Genomic DNA, 23422 nt, shown 5'->3' with positions numbered 1-23422 from the left:
CATAATGATATCAGTTTCACACAGTTATTGGCTAGCAGTTATGTTAAGTTGTTAATAATATTCCTTGAAATTTGTGTGTTTCAGAAATAGCCAGACAAGCAGCGCAAATAAAGCTTTTGAGAAAACTTCAAAAGCAGGAACAGGCTCGGGTTGCCAAAGAAGCTAAAAAACAACAAGGTGGGTGATTTAAATGAAAACATAAACATGAAGAGTTAAATATTGGGAAATTCATAAGAAGTTTCTCCTCTTGATTCCTTTGCTGATGATATCTGTGGTTTGGTTTTTCACCATAGCAATAATGGCTGCTGAGGAGAAGAGAAAGCAAAAAGAACAAATAAAGATTATGAAACAACAGGTACGTTTATGAGTTGGTACTGATTTTTAAAACACAAGTGTTACGTTGGGGCTCTATTGGTATATGTATATATGTACATTTTATTTCTGAAATAACAGTATTTCACATTAATGTTATGTATCTTAAGAAAGTTGTCCTCTTGCATTATTTAAAATACATCTCATCTTTTTAAAGATTTTATTTATTTGAGAGAGAGGGAGAGAAAGAGAGAGCATGTGCAAGCAGAAGGAGAGGGAGAAGCAGGCTCCCTGAGGAGCAGGGAGCCCAAGGCAGGACCCAGGACCCTGGGATCATGACCTGAGCTGAGGGCAGATGCTTAACTGACTGAGCCACCCAAGTGTCCCTAAAATTCACCTCATTTTTGAACAAAGTCTTCTACTTCTAAGTTTTTAGAGATTACCAAATCTCTAATTTACCAAAAGTAAATATAAGTATTTTTAATATTCTGATAGAGTTTGAGTTTAAGTGGATATCTTAAACAGCTTTCAAACTTTTTAAAGTAGTGTACCAGTAAATGAAGGTTATTGCGTAAATGTTCATATGTTAGTAAGAAAAGTTTGTTGTTATGAAACATAAAATATGAGTAAAAAGTTAAACTCAAGTTATATAGAATTGGGTTTGTCCCCATTGCTTCTGAACGCTTAAAAAAATTACTACTGCAGAAAAACAAGAAAGCACTATTTCAGCATATCCAATATTCTATCTTACGTCTACAATATCTCTCCCCTATGTAGTTTTCAAGATTAAGTATAGTTAAATGAAGTGATATTTAAATTTTCATAGGTAAAGCATTACATGACAAGATATTCAACTTCATTTAAGGTGGGAGTGTGTGAACTACTCTGTCATCTCCACATCTTCACAACCATTAAAGGAGAAAGGCAAATGGGGAAACTATAATTTGTTTAAAATTTTTAACAGCAAGTACTTATTTCTGAGTATGAAACAAAGTAAATTATGTTATTATGTAAATACCTGCTAAATAAATGGGTTGGGCTGGATGTGATGATCTCCAAGGTTTCTCCCAGTATTGGTTAGGGCAGTGGAGTTAGGGAGAGTTGATATGGAATGAGGAGCCAGAACTTAGTCTATGTTCAGGGAACTGAGAGTTTAATATAGTCTCTGCTGCTTAATATTTTTGTAACCTTAGATTAGTTACTTAGCCTCTGTGTCTCTGTTTCCATCATGGTAAAGAAAATAACTGCATTAGCTAACATTTAAATGAGATCATGAATGTAAAATGTCTACCACAATGCCTGGCACAAAACAAATGCTCACTTTTTAAAAGATATAAAACACCAAACTGTATGGTGTAGTCCTTTACTGTAATTTAATACGGTTAATTGGAAATTTGAATTCTTTCCTTAGTTTGTTGATTGTAACTGCTAAAGACACTGTAAGATTGACTTAAAAATATGTAGTCTCATTACTACATTTATTCAAATATTATATACCACATATTACATATATATGTAAAAATAGTTTATATTTCATTTTAAGTGAAATACTATTTTTTTTAATGGCTTATCCTATTTCCTGATGACTAGAGACCTGTCAAATCCCATCCGTACTAAGTTCAGCTTTGTGATCCTAAACTCTTGAAGTGGCTGCACCCTAAGCCTACATAGTTTTTGCTGCTCATCAAAAAAGCACTGGGGTCCCAAGTTTCCAGCAACATTAATACAAATGAACTGATATTAGATGTTCATCAAGACATTTGTCTGAGGCTAGTCTCATAATACCATTTGCCTTATCCCTTGTTGCCAACAAAGTGAATCAACCCTATCATAGGTTTACTCACACAGTCGGTTATACAATGCCTGTTTTAAAGTCAGCACTAGATCTGGGATAAAATAGTAGCATGTGCTTCTCATCCTCTGGATTTTTTTTTTTTAAGATTTTATTTATTTTCTTATTTGACAGACAGAGATCACAAGTAGACAGAGAGGCAGGCAGAGAGAGAGGAGGAAGCAGGCTCCCTGCTGAGCAGAGAACCTGATGTGGAGCTCGATTCCAGGACCCTAGATAATGACCTGAGCCGAAGGCAGAGGCTTTAACCCACTGAGCCACCCAGGCGCCCCTGGATTTTTTTTTTCCACCTAGTAGACCCAAAATACTGCCATATAGTCCTGAAAGCAATTTTCTGGAGGCTTGCAGAATCATTATTATGAAGTAAGAGGAGCAAAAGCGTTGAAATCTGACCAGCTCTTCTCTGTATTTAGTATTTGACTTTAGGTAAATATTTACCCTCCAGGAACTTCAATTTTTCTCTTAGGTTAAAAAAAAAGATAAATTCACCTCCTTTTTAAAAAAAAATGATCAATTAAGATATTTTATATTCAGTGCTTAGGTACTCAATATTATAAGGTGTCTCAATATTATAATTTATAAAAAAGGTTTATCTCTGCTAATATTAATGACACAGCACTACGAAATATATGTACCTATGTATGCATCACTTGGACAGCCAAGATGAAGTTCTGACTGAGGATACTTAAACCCAAGATCCATACTTATCTCTGTGCTTAAGAGAATAATGAATGACTTTTGCTGACTTGAGAACATACCACCTTATAACCTTATGATTAACAAAAGCAAAAAATTAAATCACAAGTAGGCTTTATGTAGGTCTCAAGTTCTAATCTAAATAAAGATATCAAATGTGGATCAAGTACAACCTTCTCTAAGATTTAGAAATGAAATAAAAGATACACTTGGGTTTTTATGTTTGGTAAGCTATAATTAATATTCAGTATCAAGTAGGATCACCAAAAGCAAAATTATAGAATGGGTGCAGTCTTCTAAAATCAGAATAGTAATTTCAGAAATATCATTTTCCTGCAGTAGAACCCTACAAGGAATCAATAACAGTGGGGAGGGGAAAAGGAATATGTTTAAAAATATTATAGCATAGCTTCAAAAGGTACACTAACATCTGGAGATTGGAGTAGGGATTGTAATAGAAAGCAGTATAAAATATGTTGGTTCTAGAATTCCTAGGACAAGTGCAATTTGCAAGTAGAACAATTTGGGTATTAAATTATGTATTCTCATCAGTGCCAATTTGGGAACTTCAAAGGGATTTATGTACATGAAATTGTTAACAGTGTGCTTAATAGCATATGGCATAAATTAAAAAATCACATGTAAAGTTCTTATCAAACTTTACATTATCATTAAATTCTGAAACAATAACTAGTATGTTAAATTTAGACAATGTGAATAACTAATATGTCATATGAATCATTCTTGAGAATGTTAAATTATAATTAATTTATTTTATTTATTCATTCATTTATTTATTTGAGAGTGAGAGCACTAGCAGAGGGGCGGGACAGAGAGAAAGGAAGAGGGAAAAGCAGTCTCCCCACTGAGCAGGGAGCCCGTCTTGGGGCATGATCCCAGGACGCTGGGATCACTACCTGAGCGCAAGGCAGACACTTAACCAACTGAGCCACAAGGGAGCCCCAATAATTAATCCATTTTAAGTAATGTTAGATTACTTCTGGATTTGGCTATTTGTAGTAATTAAAAGTAATGTCATGTTATCATGTTATTCACCATGTGAAATAAAAAATTATGCTATTGTTAATTGTTAATAATCTATTACAATTATATGGTACTATATAATTTTTAAGCATTTTAATTTCATCATAACATAGTGAGTAAAGAGCAAACACTTGTCCCTATTTTATACAAGAGTAGTTATTTATTCAAGATCATGCAATGAATGTCAGTAACTCAGGACTAGCTTTAGGTTTTCTGACTCCTGAGGTACTACTTTTTCCTATTATTCTGACCTATATTTATCTCAGCTTAAATATTAGTTATACTTGCATACAGGTTAAATGAATTTAATTACCTTGCTTACCTGGTTTCTATATCCTTATTTAGCATTATAAATTGTTTTGAGAAATTTTATGAAATCATATTAATTTAAGACATGAATGTATATATGATGTTAAGCTAACTCATTGAGTTTTATATCCAGCATGGGCAACCTTTGGTAAATGTGTACTTATATCTTAAATCATATGATTCCACTTAAATACTTTTCACCTATATATTTAGTTTATTGTCTTCAATTATCATTATTTTTTCTACAGGAAAAAATTAAAAGAATACAACAAATCAGAATGGAGAAAGAACTTCGAGCCCAGCAAATTCTAGAGGTAGAACTCTTATGATATAATTAAAGTAATATAGTTATATATCTTAAAATCTACAAAAATAAAAATTTTACCCACATGATCTCTCACTCATACAAATCAATATGTTCATCAGAAATTCTCTTTAAACATAACACATAAAATAAGACTTTATCTGAACCTTACTTAACAAGCTAATCTAATCCTAACAGTAAAAACACAGAAAATGAAACAAAAGAGGAAAAAAAAGGAAACCTCTGAGCAGCCAGTATAGTTGTCAGGAAGTTCCTGTGCTAAAACTCATGTTCTTTACTTTTAGAAAACTCATTAGGACTTTTAGTCAGATACTTACTTTCAATTTAGAAATAAAACATTATGAAAGTAAAAGTAAATTTTAAATGTAGAAACAGTTTAACTAGCTTGGTTTTCTAGTTTCTAATATATCCCTCTTACCCTGAAGCTACTGGAATAGGGCTAGAGGACATATATTGGCAACAGCAAAAGTAATAGTGAAAAGACAGCAAGGGAAAATGCAGAAAAACTCCAACCTGCATATACAGGAATTCAAAAGCCTAGCAAGAGTGTGTAATTTTGTAGTTGAATAGCAAACAATTTTCAGTACCTTAATGGCCAAAATACATTACTCTATCAAACTGTGTAGTATAATAACTGTTCAGAGCAATGTTCAGAACAATGGCCCTGAGTCATCAGGAAAAAGCCAAATTGTGCTAAGTGTACTATGTCTCAATAGGCATATGTCTCAAAATTATTTTCATCTAAAACAGTGAAAATAAACTTTTAATGTTTAAAAATTATTATAACCTTTCAGCTATTCAGGAAACCATTGCCATATAAAACAATTCCCTGAGGACTCCAGGTAGCTGAGGTTTTCTGTGTAGAAATATACACATATTTCCTTCCCCATTTCAAATTAATTTTAAAACCCCCCCCAAATAGAAAATATGCCTATCTTAAAGTAAACTGACAATAACTACTGGATAGTTAAAAAATTGCTTGATAGTTAAAGACTTGAAGATTATAAAGCTCAAATTTGATAACATGATCTTGGTATTCAAAAAAATACTTCATGAAATATGTTTACTTAAAAAAAAAAGCCTTTAGCTAAACCACCTTGTACAGCTAGAGAAAATGAGATATAATGTTTCCTTTAAATCATCTGAGTAATGGATTTCTTTATCTCAAATTTCAAGTGTTAAAAAAGAATTTCAAATAAAGAGTACATTGCATTTTAATGTGTTACTGATATATTCATTAAATAACTTGCTTACCGATAAAAATCCAGTTTCCTATTTTTTCTACACTGATCGTGTTTTACTTTTAAAAATCAGAAAAAAAGACAATACATGCCACAAAATCGTTTTTTTTGTGATTGATTTTTAAGTCAAAATGACATCAACACTCAGTTATTTCAGACTTTTAAAAGAGATTGTAGAGTAAAACTGACATACTCTTATGCGTTTAAAACCTTTTTGTATATCGTAATACTAATCCATATGTTAAAAATTAAGTTAGTATGTTAAATATAATGTTAACTGGGGGAAATTCGTAATTGTCTACATATATGTTACATACTGTTTTGTACCTTGTGAGACATGTAGCTCCATTTTCAAGTCTGAGATTATTTTCAAGTTGTAGTGGTGCTGTTGCATGACTTTGAGACCTGTTTTGCATGCACAGGCTAAAAAGAAAAAGAAGGAAGAAGCAGCAAATGCCAAATTATTGGAGGCCGAGAAACGAATAAAGGTTAGTTTAGATGAGAACCAGAGTTTTTATTTTTCAAAAATAAAAACTATGTGATGTTACACCAGTATCAATTATATGAAAAAAAGCTCTCCTCAATGTGATTATCTTAAAAAATGTTTAGCGCAGACACAACATGTATATAATGTGTGCTTTTATTGTATGTATATTGTATGTTTGTGTTTTTTTTTATTTCATTATACAGGTTTTATGTGATGCTTTGAGCTCTTTAAGTAGCAAACATCAAATCAGAAATGCAAACTATTGCATAATACCTGTATATAGTTTTGTTGAATCAGAATAATCTTTCCAAAGCTATTTTGTGTTGTTGATGTTTATGTTTCAAATTGTGTCCCAAATCTGACTCTCTATTTAGATTATAACTTGGTTAATGTCCAACAACTGTTTTAGCTATTAAAAAGTGAAGAGCCTACCAAAACAAAAACCTACCTTGAACAAACTGTCACTTGCCAACAATAAAATTAGCCATTGTTAATTATTGGAATGTTTGGTTTTGATTTTCTGACATGAAGCATTGGACCCCCCCCAAACCACACAAACACACACACACACACACACACACACACACACTACCCCTCACCTTCCACTTTTTCTCATAATTAATTACTAAAAGAGGGCAGCTTAATGATCCTTTTGGTTTCAGAAACAGACACAATTATATATCCTATAAAGCCAGGGAACTGTTAGTTATCTTTTCTACATTGACTTTCTTACTTTTCTTTAGATTTCTACCCCTTTTCATCACTTAATATCATCTAGATTTTTATCTTTATAAGAATATTTACATTGATGACGTTTGTAGAATTGCTTGCATTAAGCCCGATCCCATTGGGGTAGTGCCCTGGGTTATAGCTGAGCATGAAAATCTTAAACTGATCTCAGTCTGTTGTTATTTTTATTCATAGATAGTGTACAGAAATGATATGGATGCTGTTAAGGTATAAAATAGTGTATTTGGGAATTTATGTTCAGAGTGGAGAGAGTTCTAATCAGCTGGATTTGAGGGTTGCTCTATATAATGTATTAAAATAATTTTAAAGATACATGTGTCAATTGTATCTGATATGCTCTGACCATTTAGCTAGTCAGTTCAGTGAATGTGCCATTGAAATATGCTATTAGGTTATTGAATTTTAAATTTAAATGGCTACTGAATAGGATCCTTGCTACTATTATATAATCTTTCTGTATTAAGTAGAAGCGTATGAAATTGCCACTATAAAAAATGATCAAATATTTGCAATTCCATGTGGTTTGACCTAATGGAAGATTATAGAATCTCAGAAAAGGAATGTTTAATGCTTGTACTATGTTCTAAATCTTCTCTAAGAATTATATATTAAAAGTTTCTTATTTTTAAGGAAAAAGAAATGAGAAGACAACAAGCTGTTCTTCTGAAGCATCAGGTCTGTATACATAAAGTTATACAATTGTTGAAATGTATATTTTATAATTTTTCTTAAATCTATTTTGGGGAAAATCTTCAAAATGTTTTCTTAAAAGTTTCCAATGTAATTCCTGCTTAAGTTTTTCCTTCATCTTATGGTTTATTGCCTTGCTTTGGTATTGGTGTCTTTTGGGGGGTTAAAAATTGGTTTCATGACTCTGTGATTTCTGTTTCATAATGTTGTGCCAACTCTTTCTACCAGGAGTTGGAGAGGCATAGACTAGATATGGTATGGGTATGTTTATTTTTGTACATCTAACACCGCATTGTGATTTGGTTGTGATATGGTTGTCATAGCAATGCATAAAGTGTAGCACTGGCTGCTGTCATATTACATACTGCTGCATGGCTTTACAGCACAGTGCATTGCATACATCTGCTTGTCTGTCTATAAAGAAGTATGATACATCTCCAAGATTTCTAATTGAATTGTGCAAGCCTTATATAAGGCTGCCATCTAAAAATTTACATTACTGATGTCACAATGAGAGTTGGATCACTATACAATTAGATACAATAATGACCCTTATTCTCCCATCATTCTAGGTGCAAAACTGCCATTGAATACAATGGGAATTTTGAGTTAGGTTGATGAGAGAATATGAAATATATTCTGGTTTTAAAGACAAAATTTGAGAAATAATTTTAGAAACATCCCTTTGGGGGGACCAAATACATTTAAACAAAAAGAATTCATTAGATGTAACTGTAATTTTTAAATTTTAAGATAAAATGAAATTACCAAAACTTGTGCTTACCTTATTTTCATACTGTGCCTTTTAGATTCCATTTATTAGCCTCTGGTGCAGCTTTTACGGTCTTAAATAGCGCATCAAGTGGCAGACATCAGTAAATAGGAGTATCCCATTTCATTGGTGCTGGTATGTGAACCACGACTAGTTTGACTAAATTGGTATAAAAACTTAAAGAAAAAAATCTAATTTGTTGGTGGCCTATTGAATTTGCAAAATGATAGTGTGCTTGAAATAAAAATAACTTAATTCTAAAACCATGAAGTGAAAGTGATTATAAATCAATTTCTGCCTAAGAACTTGAGATCTAACTAAACCTTTAGTTTAATTGGCCTATAGTACATATTTGTGGTTTTTCTAATAGCAGATGTAAGGTAACTGACCTGTTCCAGCCAACCATTATGCTTTTTGTTCTGCCAGCTTTTGAAGGAGCATCACAACTGACCATAAGTAAATCTTGTATGCTTCTGTTTACACTGTCTCCATGTTCATTGCTTTACCTTTTTGCTTTTGATTGTTCTTGTATTTGCTTTCTAAACCTGAACTAAAACATGCACAGACTGGCCATTCTTGTCTTATATTTAGTATTTACTGTGACTTGTCTATAAATGCTAAACATGCTATACTGAGTTTTGTTTTGTTTTGTTTTGTTTTTTCCATTTCAAAATCATACTATTAGTTACAATTATTTTCCTAATTTTATCTGGCCTAATAGGAACGAGAGAGGAGGAGACAACATATGATGCTTATGAAAGCTATGGAAGCTCGTAAAAAAGCAGAAGTAAGTGCATGTTTCTAGGAAAAGTACTAGTATTTTTTCCTAAAGCATTGGTTTTTCTAAATATAAATTCTTCATAGTGTAGGTTTGTCATGGTTTATTGGCTTTCAAAGCAAGCCAAATATTAAAGATAATAACAGTTAGAACATAAAAGAATGTAGGAAGGATTCCAATCTATGTGTTAATTTTCTTGGCTGAGATTCTAATTATCTTTTTTTAATGTAGTGAATGGCATTTGCTTGGATAAAAGTAGTTATTTATTACTGTAACCAGAGTTTCACAAAACTAATATTGCAGCTTGCCTGAACAAGTCCTATATGTCCTAACTGAAACACCAGTCAGTCCAGCCATGGACTTTTTGCCTTCAGAATTAATTATTCTTTACTGTTCTGTGTAAAATTGCGCTTAAGTACTTTCCTTAGGATAGACTTTAAACAGATAATTCAGAATAAGGAAATTATTGAAATAAGTGAAAATGAGCTTATTTGGAATGTAATAGAAAGCAATTAAAGGTTAAATATATATATATATATATATGTATATATACATATATATATATATATATATATATATATACGCACACACACACACACACAAAGCAATGCATTCTGTATTAAAATAGTTGAATAGAGTTATGGCCGTGATATCCAGGGCTTTGGAGTGTGAAAGACTAAGAATTTCTGTGCTGACTCTTCAGACTCAACTTGCTTTATCTCTTCAGGCCTGACTCACTTTCTTTCTTTATTCCTTCCTTCCTTCCTTCCTTCCTTTCTTTCCTTCCTTCTTTCCTTCCTTCCTTCCTTTCTTCCCTCTTCTCCTTCTGTTTTTTTGTTTCAAATTTTTAATTTAAATTCTGGTTAAAGTTTATTTCTTCTTTTTTTTTTTTTTTTAAGATTTTATTTATTTATTTGACAGAGAGAGATCACAAAGCAGGCAGAGAGGCAGGCAGAGAGAGAGGAGGAAGCAGGCTCCCTGCTGAGCAGAGAGCCCGATGCGGGGCTCGATCCCAGGACCCTGAGATCATGACCCGAGCTGAAGGCAGCGGCTTAACCCACTGAGCCACCCAGGCACCCCTATTTCTTCTTTTAAATTGAGATAATGATACCTACTTCTTAGGATTATAAGATTATTAACTGAGATAAACATTTAGTAAGAGAATTAAAAATAACAGTTTGGTCTGGAAGTTTGAGAGAGCTGAATTTCAGTATTTTTGCCTCAGTTGTGGCTTAAATCTATCATGATAGATTTCTAATGTAGAGAGACAGTAAGTATATTGTTTAGGAACCTGGACATTGTAACCTTGTTACCTGGATTTGAATTCTGGTTTCAGTACTCTTCAGCTATGTGACCTTAGGCAAGTTATTTCACCTGTCTGTGATTCAAATTTTTCATCTATAAAATAGAGATGATAACAGTTCCTATTTCATTTTATAGTAATGATTAAATGGGTGTACATCTGTATGAGTGTATGTGTAAAGTTTTTGGAACAAAACGTAGCACCGCACAGTGCTTAATAGTTCCTTATCACTCTCCATGTGTTTGCTGTGTAGAGTGGGCCTAGCAAGATGCATAGCCAGGTTGGGAACTACTAACACAGATTACCTCTAATTTAGCCTCTTTCAGCAATCACTTCTTGTGAATCTCCTAAATTTCATGGAAGTTTTGCCTTAACATTTTTCTTACTATCTTTTCTTCCAAACCTGTTAATTATCCAGGCCCATTGACAGCTTTTACACCTAATGTAACAGTGAGTCTATGAATTTATAACCGTAATCTCTGAAAAATGACAAGCAGAGAAAGAAAGACAACAAATTCTGAGAATTGGAGTGGCTGCTATCTCTGTGCCTTTCTAAAAGCAGTGTGGCAGTGGAAAGAGTAGGAAAGGGAGTAATTAAAAGCTCAACCTAATTTCCTCCAATCTGGAGGATGGAAACTGAAGAACAACTCAGGAAAAGGACCTAGAAAATTCCTCAAGAGATAAGTTCCTCTCTACCAAGTATACTTCTTTCTAGAGGACTAAAAAGAACAGGAGCATGCCATTCCAATTTTTACTGATGGGAAGAAAAGCTAAAGAAAGGCAGAATAATGACAATAATGCAGAACATTATCTCCAGATACATTAGAATTTAGTAGAAGAGGAGAACCCAAGAGTAAGAGTAAGATCATCAAAGAGCGTGAATGCCCAGATTAAAAGGTGCCCAAAAGGCCCAAAAGGCATGACCTCTTCCATTGTTTTTTCATATTTCCTGTTGCCTGGGAAGAGAGTGGGAAAAGCTGCTAAAGTGAGGTGAATAAGATCTGGTTTGAGTGAAAGATGGCAGCCACAGAATAAATGAAGGTAATTAAAATTAAACATTCTAAGAATCCATGAAAGACTAAGAGCACCTTTCATGGAAAAAAGATTTACCTTTCACTAGATAAAGCAAATCAGGTACATTGGTTCCAGTAAAACTTGGAAAAGAATATGAGAAACCAAGTACAGCTCTCCCTCTCCTATCTCATTCATCCTCAGAAAAAAGAAACATGAGTAACATACATAGTATTCACACTTCTATCTGAAGTACTTAGGAAAATAATAGTATCATGGAGGGCACGTATTGCATGGAGCACTGGGTGTGGTGCATAAACAATGAGCTTTGGAACACTGAAAAAAAAAGTAAAATTTAAAAAAATTTTTAAAAATAAAAATAAGCATCAGATAAAGTGAAAAAGAACTAAAAATGAAAGCACCTATATTGGGGCAATACACATTCTGGACTGGGCTGCTCACATCAAGTATAAGTAATTAGGAAAGGAATGTCAAGGCAACCATGCCAAACTATTAAACCAAAAAAAAAAAAAAAAAGAGAGAGAGAGAGAGAAATGTGCATATATATATATATATATAAAGTATGTAATTATTATGCTATATATGTATTAATAACATGAAGCATAATAATTTAAGGAACCTCCTTCCCTTGTTTGCATTCTTATTTTCCTAAGCACTCCCTATGTGTTCTCCACAGAGCAGCCAGAGTGATTCACTTTTCAGAAAGTGAGCCAGGTTACATCTTAACACTAACCAGTAGCTTCTTACTGCAATTGTAGTAAAGTCCAAATGCCTCACCATCACAAAGCAGTCCCACATGCACTGACCTCTGCTTCTCACTTCAACTTTATCTCATACGATTTGTCTCTTAAGTACTATATTACAGTCATTTTTGGTTTTTTTATTATCCTAAACAAAGGGTCTTTACCATTGTTGCTCTTCCACCAAATATTCAAGTGATTCTTATTTGTTGTTTATTTATAGATCAAATGTTAACTTGTCTAACTAGGCCTTCCCAGAACACCTAATTTTGCCTTTTTTTATACCCCACCTTTGGATCTCCATTCCATCATCTTATTTATTTTACAGTTGTTTATGGTCTGCTTCCTCACAGGATGTAAGATCTTTGAGGACAGGAATCTTGTCTGTCTTGTGTATCACTGTAGAGCCAGGTATGCAGTTGGACCTTAGAAAACTGTAGTTGAATGAATAAATGAATGAATAAATGAATGATAAATGAGTTAAAATGCAAATGGCAGTTAAATTGGTGATAAAAATATCATTAAAGAAAGTACATTATTATGTTTTCTACCTGTATAATTTTCTTTATGTAATAATAGAATCTTTTATTTTACTCTAGATGGTTTTCTTAGAGTTAGACATTCAAGAAACTATTATTTAAAATGAAATATGTCACAAATAATCCTTTATTAGAATGTTTAAGAGAACCCCATAGGTAAAACTGAGCTCTTAAAATGTTATCCTCTGATAACTATAGACTTGTGAACAAGACTAGATAATTTTACCAGTTATTCTGATTTTATATTGTGTTCATCTATTGAATGGTACCTCTAGATCTGTGATCGACTAAGTATTTTATTTTTTTAACTTCTTAAACTACTATTTTGCGCACAGCATTAGATTAGATACTACAGAAAAAACAAAAATAATAATTTTTTTTTATTATATCAGAGATAAAAATTTACAGTATAAACAGTTAGGCAGTAATTAGGCATATGTTTTTACTGGCAACACAAACTTTAACCAGATCTTTACATCAATGTGCCACCTCTGTGAATATTAACAAAATATTCCTATATGTACTTGTCCATTTCCTTATTATTACTTAACATGCAAAAGATGTAACTAGTGTAATGCCAATAATGGGCATATTGTGGCTTCATATTCTATGTCCTATTACCTATATATTTTTTCTGTTATTAACTATTAAAAAAACAAACTTTATTGTAAAGTTATAGCCATATGATACCTAGGCAGGGCCAACTAAAAATTCTGAACTGGCCTATATATAAAAACCTTGATTCTAGCTTTCAATACCTTCAACATTTTATGATTAGATTGTGAAGAAAGAAAAATAGAGAAGATAAACAAAAATGTTCTGAATAATATTTAAAGAACTAATGAGGTTAAAAAAATAAATTGCTTTCACCTTGTTAATTAAAAATCTCTGATAACACCTGAAATTATTCCAAGAACCTCCCCATAACCATCAAAGTAAGATGGTAAACAAACATCACTTTTATGTTACTCCGTGTACACTACACTGATCTTACTTTTTGATTTAGATTAACTCAATAAATTTTTACTAAAATAATCCCAATTTCTATAGTTTTTCCATTATATAAATTTATAATTAATGGGGCACCTGGGTTAAGTTGATTAAGCATCTGTTCAGTTCAGGTCATGATCCCAGGGTCCTGGGACTGGGGGCATGGGGGCGTGCATCACATTCCCTACTCAGCAGGGAGTTGTCTTCTTCCTCTCCTTCTGCCCTTCCCCTCTTGCTCATGGTGTCTCCCCCACCCCATAAATAAATAAAAACCTTTTTTTAAAAACCCTCTAATTAGTGAGAATATTCAGACTTACATAAATTATCTTACTTGTTATTACTCTCTTAGTAATTTTAAAGGATCACTACTATATCATCATAGTTCATAAATATTTTCATAAGAAAATGTAAGAAAGAATAGTTAATCTCGTGAATAAAAACGGCTTATTTCCTAGTATAATTCAAGTATAATATGAGACACATCTGCTTTCCTTATTACTAAGCAATAGAAACAGGTTGGTTAAAGCAGTGTGACAAAGTAGCTCAAAATCTCCTCTTTCATTTAGAAGAACTTTAAACCATACCAGTCACAAATTTATAACCACTTTACTCATATTAACTGAATAATCAACCATAGTGATCATCAAGAGTCTTTTATATGTCTCCCTCCAAGGATCAATAAACTATAAAAGGTTGTTAAATATGCAGCTATCGCAGAAGATTGTGTCAGCACTTTAGGAGACAAAACTATAAAATAGAAGAGAGTAGCATAGGTTTCAGAAGCCATCAAATAAACAATTTGAAAGCAGAAAAAATATGTAACCCTCCCCATCCATGATTCAAGTCATGAGACTATTTTATAATCCTATATTTATATTAGTTACTAGTTAGTAAAAAAGGAAAATAAGTAGAATTGCACACATGGGTGGTTTTGTTTAAGCAAACCCATTGTTCAGTTGAAGACATGGTAAATATACTTCTGTGGCATGCTTGTATATTGTATTTATACAATGTACTTATAATGTACTTTAATTTTAAAGTTAAATACTCTAAAAACAGATATAAAATGATTTTATATTAGCTATATGATAAGATGTTAAATGTCCTATAAACAAAGACAATTTTTAAAGGATTATTATCGATTTAATTTAGGTATATTAAAATCTCTGATTCAATCTGACTCAGGAATTATTAACAATTTTAGTTTAAATTTGGAACACATTTATAGTAGCTATTCTACAGAGTGTTAGATACATAATCCAAAGTACAGACTTCTGTAATACCTTGGGGGATTTTGAGAAAATATAATAACTGGGAGGTTTTATTCTTTTTAAATATTATACCTATAAAATAAGATTTTTAGGGGCGCCTGGGTGGCTCAGTGGGTTAAGCCGCTGCCTTCGGCTCAGGTCATGATCTCAGGGTCCTGGGATCGAGTCCCGCATTGGGCTCTCTGCTCAGCAGGGAGCCTGCTTCCCTTCCTCTCTCTCCGCCTGCCTCTCTGCCTACTTGTGATCTCTGTCAAATAAACAAATAAAATCTTAAAAAAAAAATAATAAGATTTTTATTAAAATATAAAATGTAAAGGTCTCTCTCTTTATCATGTGATTCATAATTTTAAAATTTGTTTAAACTTAATTTTCATAATATTTTAAATGAAAAAATAGTCCCTTTAAAAAAAATTACCCTGATTGTTCTATTCATATTCAGTGTTACCATAAAACAGTAACTGTTAATCTTTATGTCTGTCTTCTATAAATGGCTTGTATTATCAATCTTATTTATACTTGCAGTCTTCCTGCACCCTGAGGTAAACCTGTGTCTCTTAAATTATATTTATGTCTTTGAAATTTAAGTACGAGTTGCTGTCAAAAGAAATGTATTCCCCTAATTATTCCCAAAACAAACACCTAAGAGACCTAGTAGAATCATAAAAAGCAAAAAAAATAAGGCATCTTTGCAACATTGTCTCTTAAAAAATGTCTTGTTTTGCAGTCTGATAAGTTGTAAAAGTTTACAATAACAGGTCATTCTACCACATTCATTGTTTAGTTTTTAAACTTCTATGGCTCTAAAATAGAGTAAATTTATTTCATACATTTATTATTATGCTATAGATTTCTGGAAATATGGTCATATATGCTTTGAGAGCCCCTAAGGTAGTCTTTTTGTGTGAATAAAAAACTGGTTTTGAAATTGTCACCCTATGTATTTTGGGCTGTTTAGGATAATCTAAATTTAATCCATTTGTTATAAAAAGGTGTTTCAACTTTGAAATAAAATTTAAATAACTTCTTAACTAAAATGTTAGTAATATTTTGATATGGAAAATTCCATTACTGTAATTAAGATGATTAAAAAGATTTTATTATAAATGACTTATATTCTGAGAATTCATTTACTTCAAGAATTTCTACATCTAGAAAACTGGAAGGTATGAGGCGGATGAGGCCAAAAAAAATTAAGAGGAGGCATACTAATTGATTGCCATTATTGACAGTCAATCTAAAAAATAGTCAGGAGCTATATTTTGTAGTTATTTGTAGGCAATGTAAGTTATTACCCTGAAATTTAACCAATGTTAGTGTAAAATATGTTTTAACATTCCTTTCATATTATGATAGGTTTCATAAGTCCTCTCTTGTACATCAAAGGTTTATTGTGAGTTGACCTTACAGAACAGACCCAGAAAGTTCCATTGTGAAATCCTAGTATTTGACATGGCAACAAAACATAGTATTATAGGGGTGCCTGAGTGGCTCAGTCAGTTGGGTTTCCACTCTTGGTTTCAGCTTAGGTCGTGATCTTGGGGTCATGGGATTGAACCCTGTTTTGGCTCCACACTGAGCTCAGAGTCTGCTCTCTTCCTCTCCTTCTGCCCCTCTCCCAGCTTATGCACGTGCACACATACACTCTCATTCTAAATTAATTAATTAAATCTTTAAGAAGCCATAATATTACAGAAATTAAGTGTAGGATGAAGTATAGTAACTTGTCAAGAAAAGGCTTAGGTATGGGGTGCTTTGATGGCTTGGATGGTTAAGCATCTGCCTTGGGCTCAGGTCATGATTTCCAGTCCTGGGATTGAGCCCCACCTCGGGCTCCCAGCGCAGTGGGGAGTCTGCCTCTCCTTCTCCCTCTGCCTTTCCCCATGCTTGTACTCTGTCTCTCTCCCTTTCAAATGCTAAATAAAATCTTTTTAAAAAGAAAGGAGGTAGGTGTTGGGGCACCTGGGTGGCTCAGTGGGTTGAAGCCTCTGCCTTTGGCTCAGGTCATGATCCCAGGGTCCTGGGATCGAGCCCCGCATCAGGCTCTCTGCTCAGCGGGGAGCCTGTTTCCCTTCCTCTCTCTCTGCCTGACTCTCTGCCCGCCTGTAATCTCTGTCTTTCAAATAAATAAATAAATAAAATCTTTTAAAAAGGTGGGGGGTGCTTATGTGAAAAGTTGGTAAATATTGCTCTTTCAAACAGTATACCAAGTCTAGAAAAGAGAATACTACACACGTTTAAACATCTTCAAATTTGGCCTAAAATAGCACTGCCACTTTAAACTTGAATTTCTGGAAAAAATTATCAGATAATAAGTCTATTTAATTTTAATATGGGGACAGTGTATTTGTAAGCACATCAAATCATAGTGTATGAAATTTAAATGATTAAGAAATTAACAATGTTGGAGTAGATGTGCGAAATATATTTTAGATATTTTTAAATTCCCAAATATAACTTGAATATTATTAATAAATGTATTAAACTCTGCTTTTGGCTACAAGGTTTGTATATAATTGAAAATAGAAGACATCAATTATGTCTGTCCACAGAATGAAATATAAAAAGTTGAGAAAAAAATCAGCTATTGAATATGTTTAATGACTGGTACAAACATTAACCTATCGTTATTTATATGGCATTTGTGGAATTAATCATTCAGCAAATGAATAAATGCTTAAATAATTTTTATATGCTAAGGCACACCAAATATTTCTGTTAAAGATATATGACAACTATTGTAGTTGGAGATAAGAACAGCATTGAGACCAGTGGGAGAGGAAAGTTGAACTGATACAAGCTTGATAGGGAGAAAAATAAGATCATTAAAAACTTCCTTGAAGTGTCTTGCAGATTGTACTGCTGGGAATTGAACTTGGTCCATAAAGAAAGAGGTGAATAAATTTGTTCCTCTGACCTCTAAAAGCTTATAGTAAAGTGGAAGAGATCAACTTTAGACAAATAATTGTCCCACAGTACAATAAATAATATAACAATTTATATGGAAGCTTAGAAAAAGAGAGAAATATTAAAATGCTTGAAACACTTATGAGAAGAATAAAAGCAGGCTTTATTTCTGTGTTAAGGAAGAGAGGTTTCTGCATTTCAGGTAGAGGAAGTGGCATATACAAAGGTACAGTGTTGTAACTCAATATGACTTGTGGGCAGAGAGGAAGAAGGGGCGAAGAGGGGGTTAATCAGTTTTTGCCATGTGTATGACCCTGTCTTGGCTTTGTTGCTTTTCTCCTTCACCTCTTTGTTGTCTGTACTCCCCGTCTTCCTCCCCATCCCCCTCCTTGTCCTTTTTCATCATCGTCATCATCATCTAAGCAATGCCTCAAACTGGTTATACTGTCTTCTTAACACAGGTGTATCACACAATGTGACTGGATCATGGGAAATACCCTGATAATCGTGACATATGAGACAAAATCTTGTGTGGGGCTAGATTGTGACTGCCTTTATGTACCATTTTAATATTAGTTGATTGTTGAGGGGACCCAAAAGCTTTCGTTCTTTGAGAGTTACCTTGTCTTATACAGTTCATTAAATAAATTAGTGAGTAAATTCACCAAATTTACTACATTTAGAGACCTCTGTTTCCTTCGAAGTATACCTAATATTTCAAGACAAGAATGGATGCTTATCTTTAAGTAATAAAGGTCTAAAAATTTCTAAGATTTCTTGGGAATCTCCATTTTATCCTAAAAATTGATGTCATTTTACTCTCCATGCCATATTATAACCACGCTTTTAACTGGAAAAAATATTGCCTATCACTAGCTAAAAATGGTATCCAAGAATATAAGCCTTATTTACCTCATGACATTAAATGCACTCTAACCCACTGTCTGCATATCGTTGAAGTATTATGTACCCCCAGATTGCCACCAAAGTGAAATTGGCACAGTGAAGAGAGCATTAGTGTCACATTATCTTTTCTCTCTTTTTGAAAAGAAATGGTAACCATTTTCAACAGTTTTTGGTGAATAATAGTCTCAATTTTTTTGTAATTATTATAATGAACATCATTAAGAATTCTGAGTTAGTCCTATATGGTAGAAAAATTTACACCAGCTACTTCAAAATCTATAAGAGACATTTGTTTTTTCTGTTGGTGATTGTGATTCATTATTCTGGTGAGTGACCGAAATATTTTCTCTTCCTTGGAAAAATTCTTAGAGCAACATTCATGTGTTTATAAATTGAAAATCCAATTCTGGGGAAAAAGTGTTCTACCAATGATAATTTTGTTTGAAAATCTATACTGCATTGTAGAAATGTTGCATGTTAATTGTGTATATTTTATGTCATTAGACCTTCAGAAACTGCTTTTAGTTTATAATTAATAAGATTAATTGTAGCACTTTTTTAATGTCAGTAGTCTCACAATAGAGCTTCTGAATCATTTTCCTCCCTAATGTCTGTATGAATCAGTAACCCAGAAATTTAGAGTATAAAAATGAGCAGTGATGTAAGCATATCATCTAAAAAGGCTCTCATGACCTGACCTCTAGCTCTGTATCATAATATTCAGCAACTATTCAACCTGCAACCTCCACTCCACTCTTGACACTAGTAGCAATTTCTCAAATACACTGTGCTTTCTCTACTCTGCCTGGAATATTCTCTCCTCTGTGTCTCCCCTGTGGCATGCCCTCCCACAGCAGTTAGGATGCTGTTTTAGCCATAGTAATTGAAACAGGGATAGCTAGAATTTGGACAAAAATGCTAGTGTGTGTGTGTGTGTGTGTGTGTGTGTGTGTGTGTGTGTAAAACAAAGCAATGAGTGCAATGTTAAAATTATAGGTTAGAGCTATAAGAATTAAGAGAAACTGGTACTAGGGAGGAAGTGGTAGTGTTTAAATAAGATTAAGGTGGAGTATTGCCCTTCCTGCTTGGAGTGCACCAATATAAGGAGGTGAGGAAACAAGATGTTCATCAGGAATAGCAAATAGCTTGACTAAATCTACACAGAATACAAAACTGGGAGATAAGATAAAAAAAAAGAGAGAGAGAGTCTTGAATTCAGAAGTAAGGAGTTGGACTTTATTTCGATAAAAATAAAGAAAATTGAAAGATTTTTAGTTAATGAAGAGACATGACCAGCTTTATAAAAGTAAACCCATCATTTGGGATGCCTGGATGGCTCAGTCAGTTAAGCCACTGCCTTTGGCTCAGGTCATGATCCCAGGGTCCTGGGATTGAGTCCCCCATCAGGCTCCTTGCTCCGCAGGGAGCCTGCTTCTCTCTCTGCCTCTGCCTGCCACTCTGCCTGCTTGTGCATGCTCTCTCTCTCTCTCTCTCTGACAAATAAATAAATAAATAAAATCTTTAAAAAAATTTTTTTAAAAAAGTAAACCCATCATTAATGTGTCAAATGTGTGAGGTAATAGGTTAGAACAGCTGATGATTCAACTGTTATTTCTCATCTGAGTAAGAATTGTATTTGAGGTCTGGCAATAAAGTACTGACACTAATATATCATAGAAAATCTTGACTTCCTCCAACAGAATGTCGTCCCCTTCAACAGGGAGACAGGACAACTATTTTCATCTTGCTGCCATTACAGAAAATATTTTTTGAATGCTTTTGGAATTGCCTTCAGAATCCATTTTATATTCTCTAAAATGTTGTTTATAGTGGTAAATAGTATTTTGGTTTCATCACAGGTGCTATCTTAAGACTAGTTAATTGAAAGAACTACTTTTGCAAATTCAAGCATGTTGTTTCCACTTTCATGCTGTAAATCCTCCCTTGCTTCTTGGATGTAGTTACACAAAAATTTGTGTTAATACTAGCTAACTGTATTTTATGAATATTTAATTACCCATGTGCATTTTATATATCTGCTCTTGTTAATAAGTATTTTATTCTCATCTTGTAACCTGGGGAAGGATTGAATACATTTTGAACAATGGAATAATCTGAGTTGAATCCAATATTGATAATACAAACACATACACACAGTCATAAGATTATTTTAAAATTCAAAGGGTGAAAATAAGTCATTGTTTCTATGTATGTTTCTATGTTTGTAAGTCTATTCCTAAATCTCCTAAGAGAATTCTGTTCATGGAAATAATAACCTTTTGATAACTTTTTAAAATTTTAACTGGAGGTTTTTCAAACACATACAATGATTAAAGAGACTGTTGGACTTGGTTTTCTTTTTAAGGAAAAAGAACGGTTGAAGCAAGAAAAACGTGATGAGAAAAGATTAAATAAAGAGCGTAAACTAGAGCAAAGAAGATTAGAATTAGAAATGGCAAAGGAACTAAAGAAGCCTAATGAAGATATGTGCTTAGCAGACCAAAAGGTAATTTATCATGTGAAACATTTCATTAATAACTTTAATTTTTCCTGTGTCTTACCTGATTCCTTTGCCAGAGTTGCCATTACAGAAGCCTTTCATTTTTAACCAGAGCAGTGGGTTTCCAAGTCAAGGTCTGTCTGCCTTTCCTGGACAGCCACCAATAAACCTCTTTAGAGCTCCTATGCCAATAATGGCACTATTTAATACATAAGTGGAGCACTGTAAACCTTTTTAAATGGAAGTAGAAATACTGAGGAAATCTGCAAAGATGAATTAGAGAAGTGGATAGAATTTCTATATGTCATTTGATTCCTCCCAGGTATTTAGGTACAGAAAGCTCTAACTCCTCACCACACACCTGTAGGTATTTAAAGAAGTGAAGGTTTATAATCTACAACTTCCTTCCGTGCTTTAGTGATTGTAACTAACTTTTCTTGAGTGTGTTTACTACATGCTGGGCACTATGCTAAGTGCTTTCGATGAATTCTCTCATTTAATCCTCACCATAGTCCTAGGGAACTGGTATTTATGCCCATTTACAGATGGGAAAACTGAGACACAAAGAGGTTGAGGAACTTGCCAGTATTACACTGCTAATAAGTGGCAACATGGATTAAGTCTCCAGTTTGTTAAATTCCAGAGTCCATACTGTTTATCATCTTGAAAGCCAAGAAGTATATCCAACCAAAGTACTTCATATGTGTTTTCCTTTCCATCATGCTTCACAGATACATAATGTGGCTAAAATATATAAAAGTAGAAATTTGGAAAGAACCAAATAATATTGGTATCTGGCATGATTTCATATACTTACAAGTAGAAATCTTTTATGTTTGACTCTAAGAAAATGTTATTTCTAGAAAATTATATTGATGCTTCATATTATCTCTATGATACTGTTTCAACAATATATTATTATACTTGATAAATAGCATCTATATTTACTTATAAGTCCTATTCATCTGAAATACAAATAATGAGTGTCTCTTAATCTGTGTAAGCTCTTTTCTAAAGTACTTAAGGCAAACTTTTAATACTCCAGTGAGGATTTAATTATATTAATATTCTATTTAGTTACTTAGCATAAATGCTTTTAAATACAAATGAAAGTATAATGCTAGTTTTAGTCAATTGGATGTTTAAAATGTCGTAAGCCTAGAAAGGGCATATATGTTAGTTAACACACTTATTAAAGCCTCATAGTGAGTAAATACTTTTTAATCCTAAATGAGCTTTATTTCCTTGCATCTTTTATTTTTATTTAAATCCATATGCACTGTGTCAAATGTATGTTCATTTTAAGCCTTATTTTTGTTAGCTTTGTTACATACATTTTTAGAGCCATATGGAAATGTCTGTGTATGGTAGGGTTCAGGAAAAGTCTCTGAATTAAATGGTTTTCAAACGGAACATAAAAGATTTGTATGGTATCAGCTATTATTCATAGTTCTGTGTTTACATACAATATTGTAGGAAAAGTATTTGGTTAGTTATTTCAGTAAGTGAAGGGTAGGAGAACATTTTTGAACAAGACAATTCAGAAAAATAGAAATATTTACAAGTCACATTTCTTTCCACAAAGTTTAAGATACAATTATTAAATCCCATTCATGTAGAAAAAATATTTTTAATTTAGATTACCTATTTACTTAATTTTTTAAATGTTTATGACAACTAGTACTATAGTTCAGCCATTAAAATGTTAATATGTAAACATATTTAAGAAGGAGCAAAAGAGACAGCTTTCTAATTTCGATATTGAAACTCAGTATTAATGTTTTGCTATGTACAGGAAACCTAAAGGCTGTTAGTTGCAGTATAACTGGATTCTTGATAGGGTCATGGGTTCTGATCGTGTTGACCTAGTAATTTGTCCACATTCATTAGCCAAAAATGCACTGTGCCAACCAAACAGCCCACAGATGCACACTGTTAGTTTCTGAGCTCCCCAAGTAGTTTGCGATATAAATCGGTCTCC

The 23422-nt window shown here is 33.0% G+C and overlaps 1 protein-coding gene across 15 annotated transcripts in view; it reads left to right on the top strand.

Annotated features, from left to right (window-relative positions):
• Nucleotides 1-23422, top strand: part of BAZ2B (bromodomain adjacent to zinc finger domain 2B) — a 303077-nt gene that overhangs the window by 225573 nt on the left and 54082 nt on the right. For 7 of the 15 annotated variants that reach the window (XM_032857888.1, XM_032857896.1, XM_032857894.1 and 4 more), the window contains 8 exons: nucleotides 85-177; nucleotides 294-355; nucleotides 4462-4527; nucleotides 6202-6267; nucleotides 7647-7691; nucleotides 7935-7967; nucleotides 9200-9265; nucleotides 21307-21447. In XM_032857888.1, the coding sequence (XP_032713779.1) occupies nucleotides 85-177; nucleotides 294-355; nucleotides 4462-4527; nucleotides 6202-6267; nucleotides 7647-7691; nucleotides 7935-7967; nucleotides 9200-9265; nucleotides 21307-21447 (572 nt within the window). The remainder of the gene's footprint in view (nucleotides 1-84; nucleotides 178-293; nucleotides 356-4461; nucleotides 4528-6201; nucleotides 6268-7646; nucleotides 7692-7934; nucleotides 7968-9199; nucleotides 9266-21306; nucleotides 21448-23422) is intronic. The other 8 variants (XM_032857895.1, XM_032857898.1, XM_032857891.1 and 5 more) reach the window with 2 other exon arrangements.

This window comes from Lontra canadensis, unplaced genomic scaffold (genome assembly GCF_010015895.1).
Source record: "Lontra canadensis isolate GAN:19392208 unplaced genomic scaffold, GSC_riverotter_1.0 scaffold13, whole genome shotgun sequence".
In the NCBI taxonomy this organism is placed as follows: Eukaryota; Metazoa; Chordata; class Mammalia; order Carnivora; family Mustelidae; genus Lontra; species Lontra canadensis.
The sequence above is the reverse complement of the archived record's forward strand: the minus strand, read 5'-3'. Positions and strand labels throughout refer to the sequence as shown.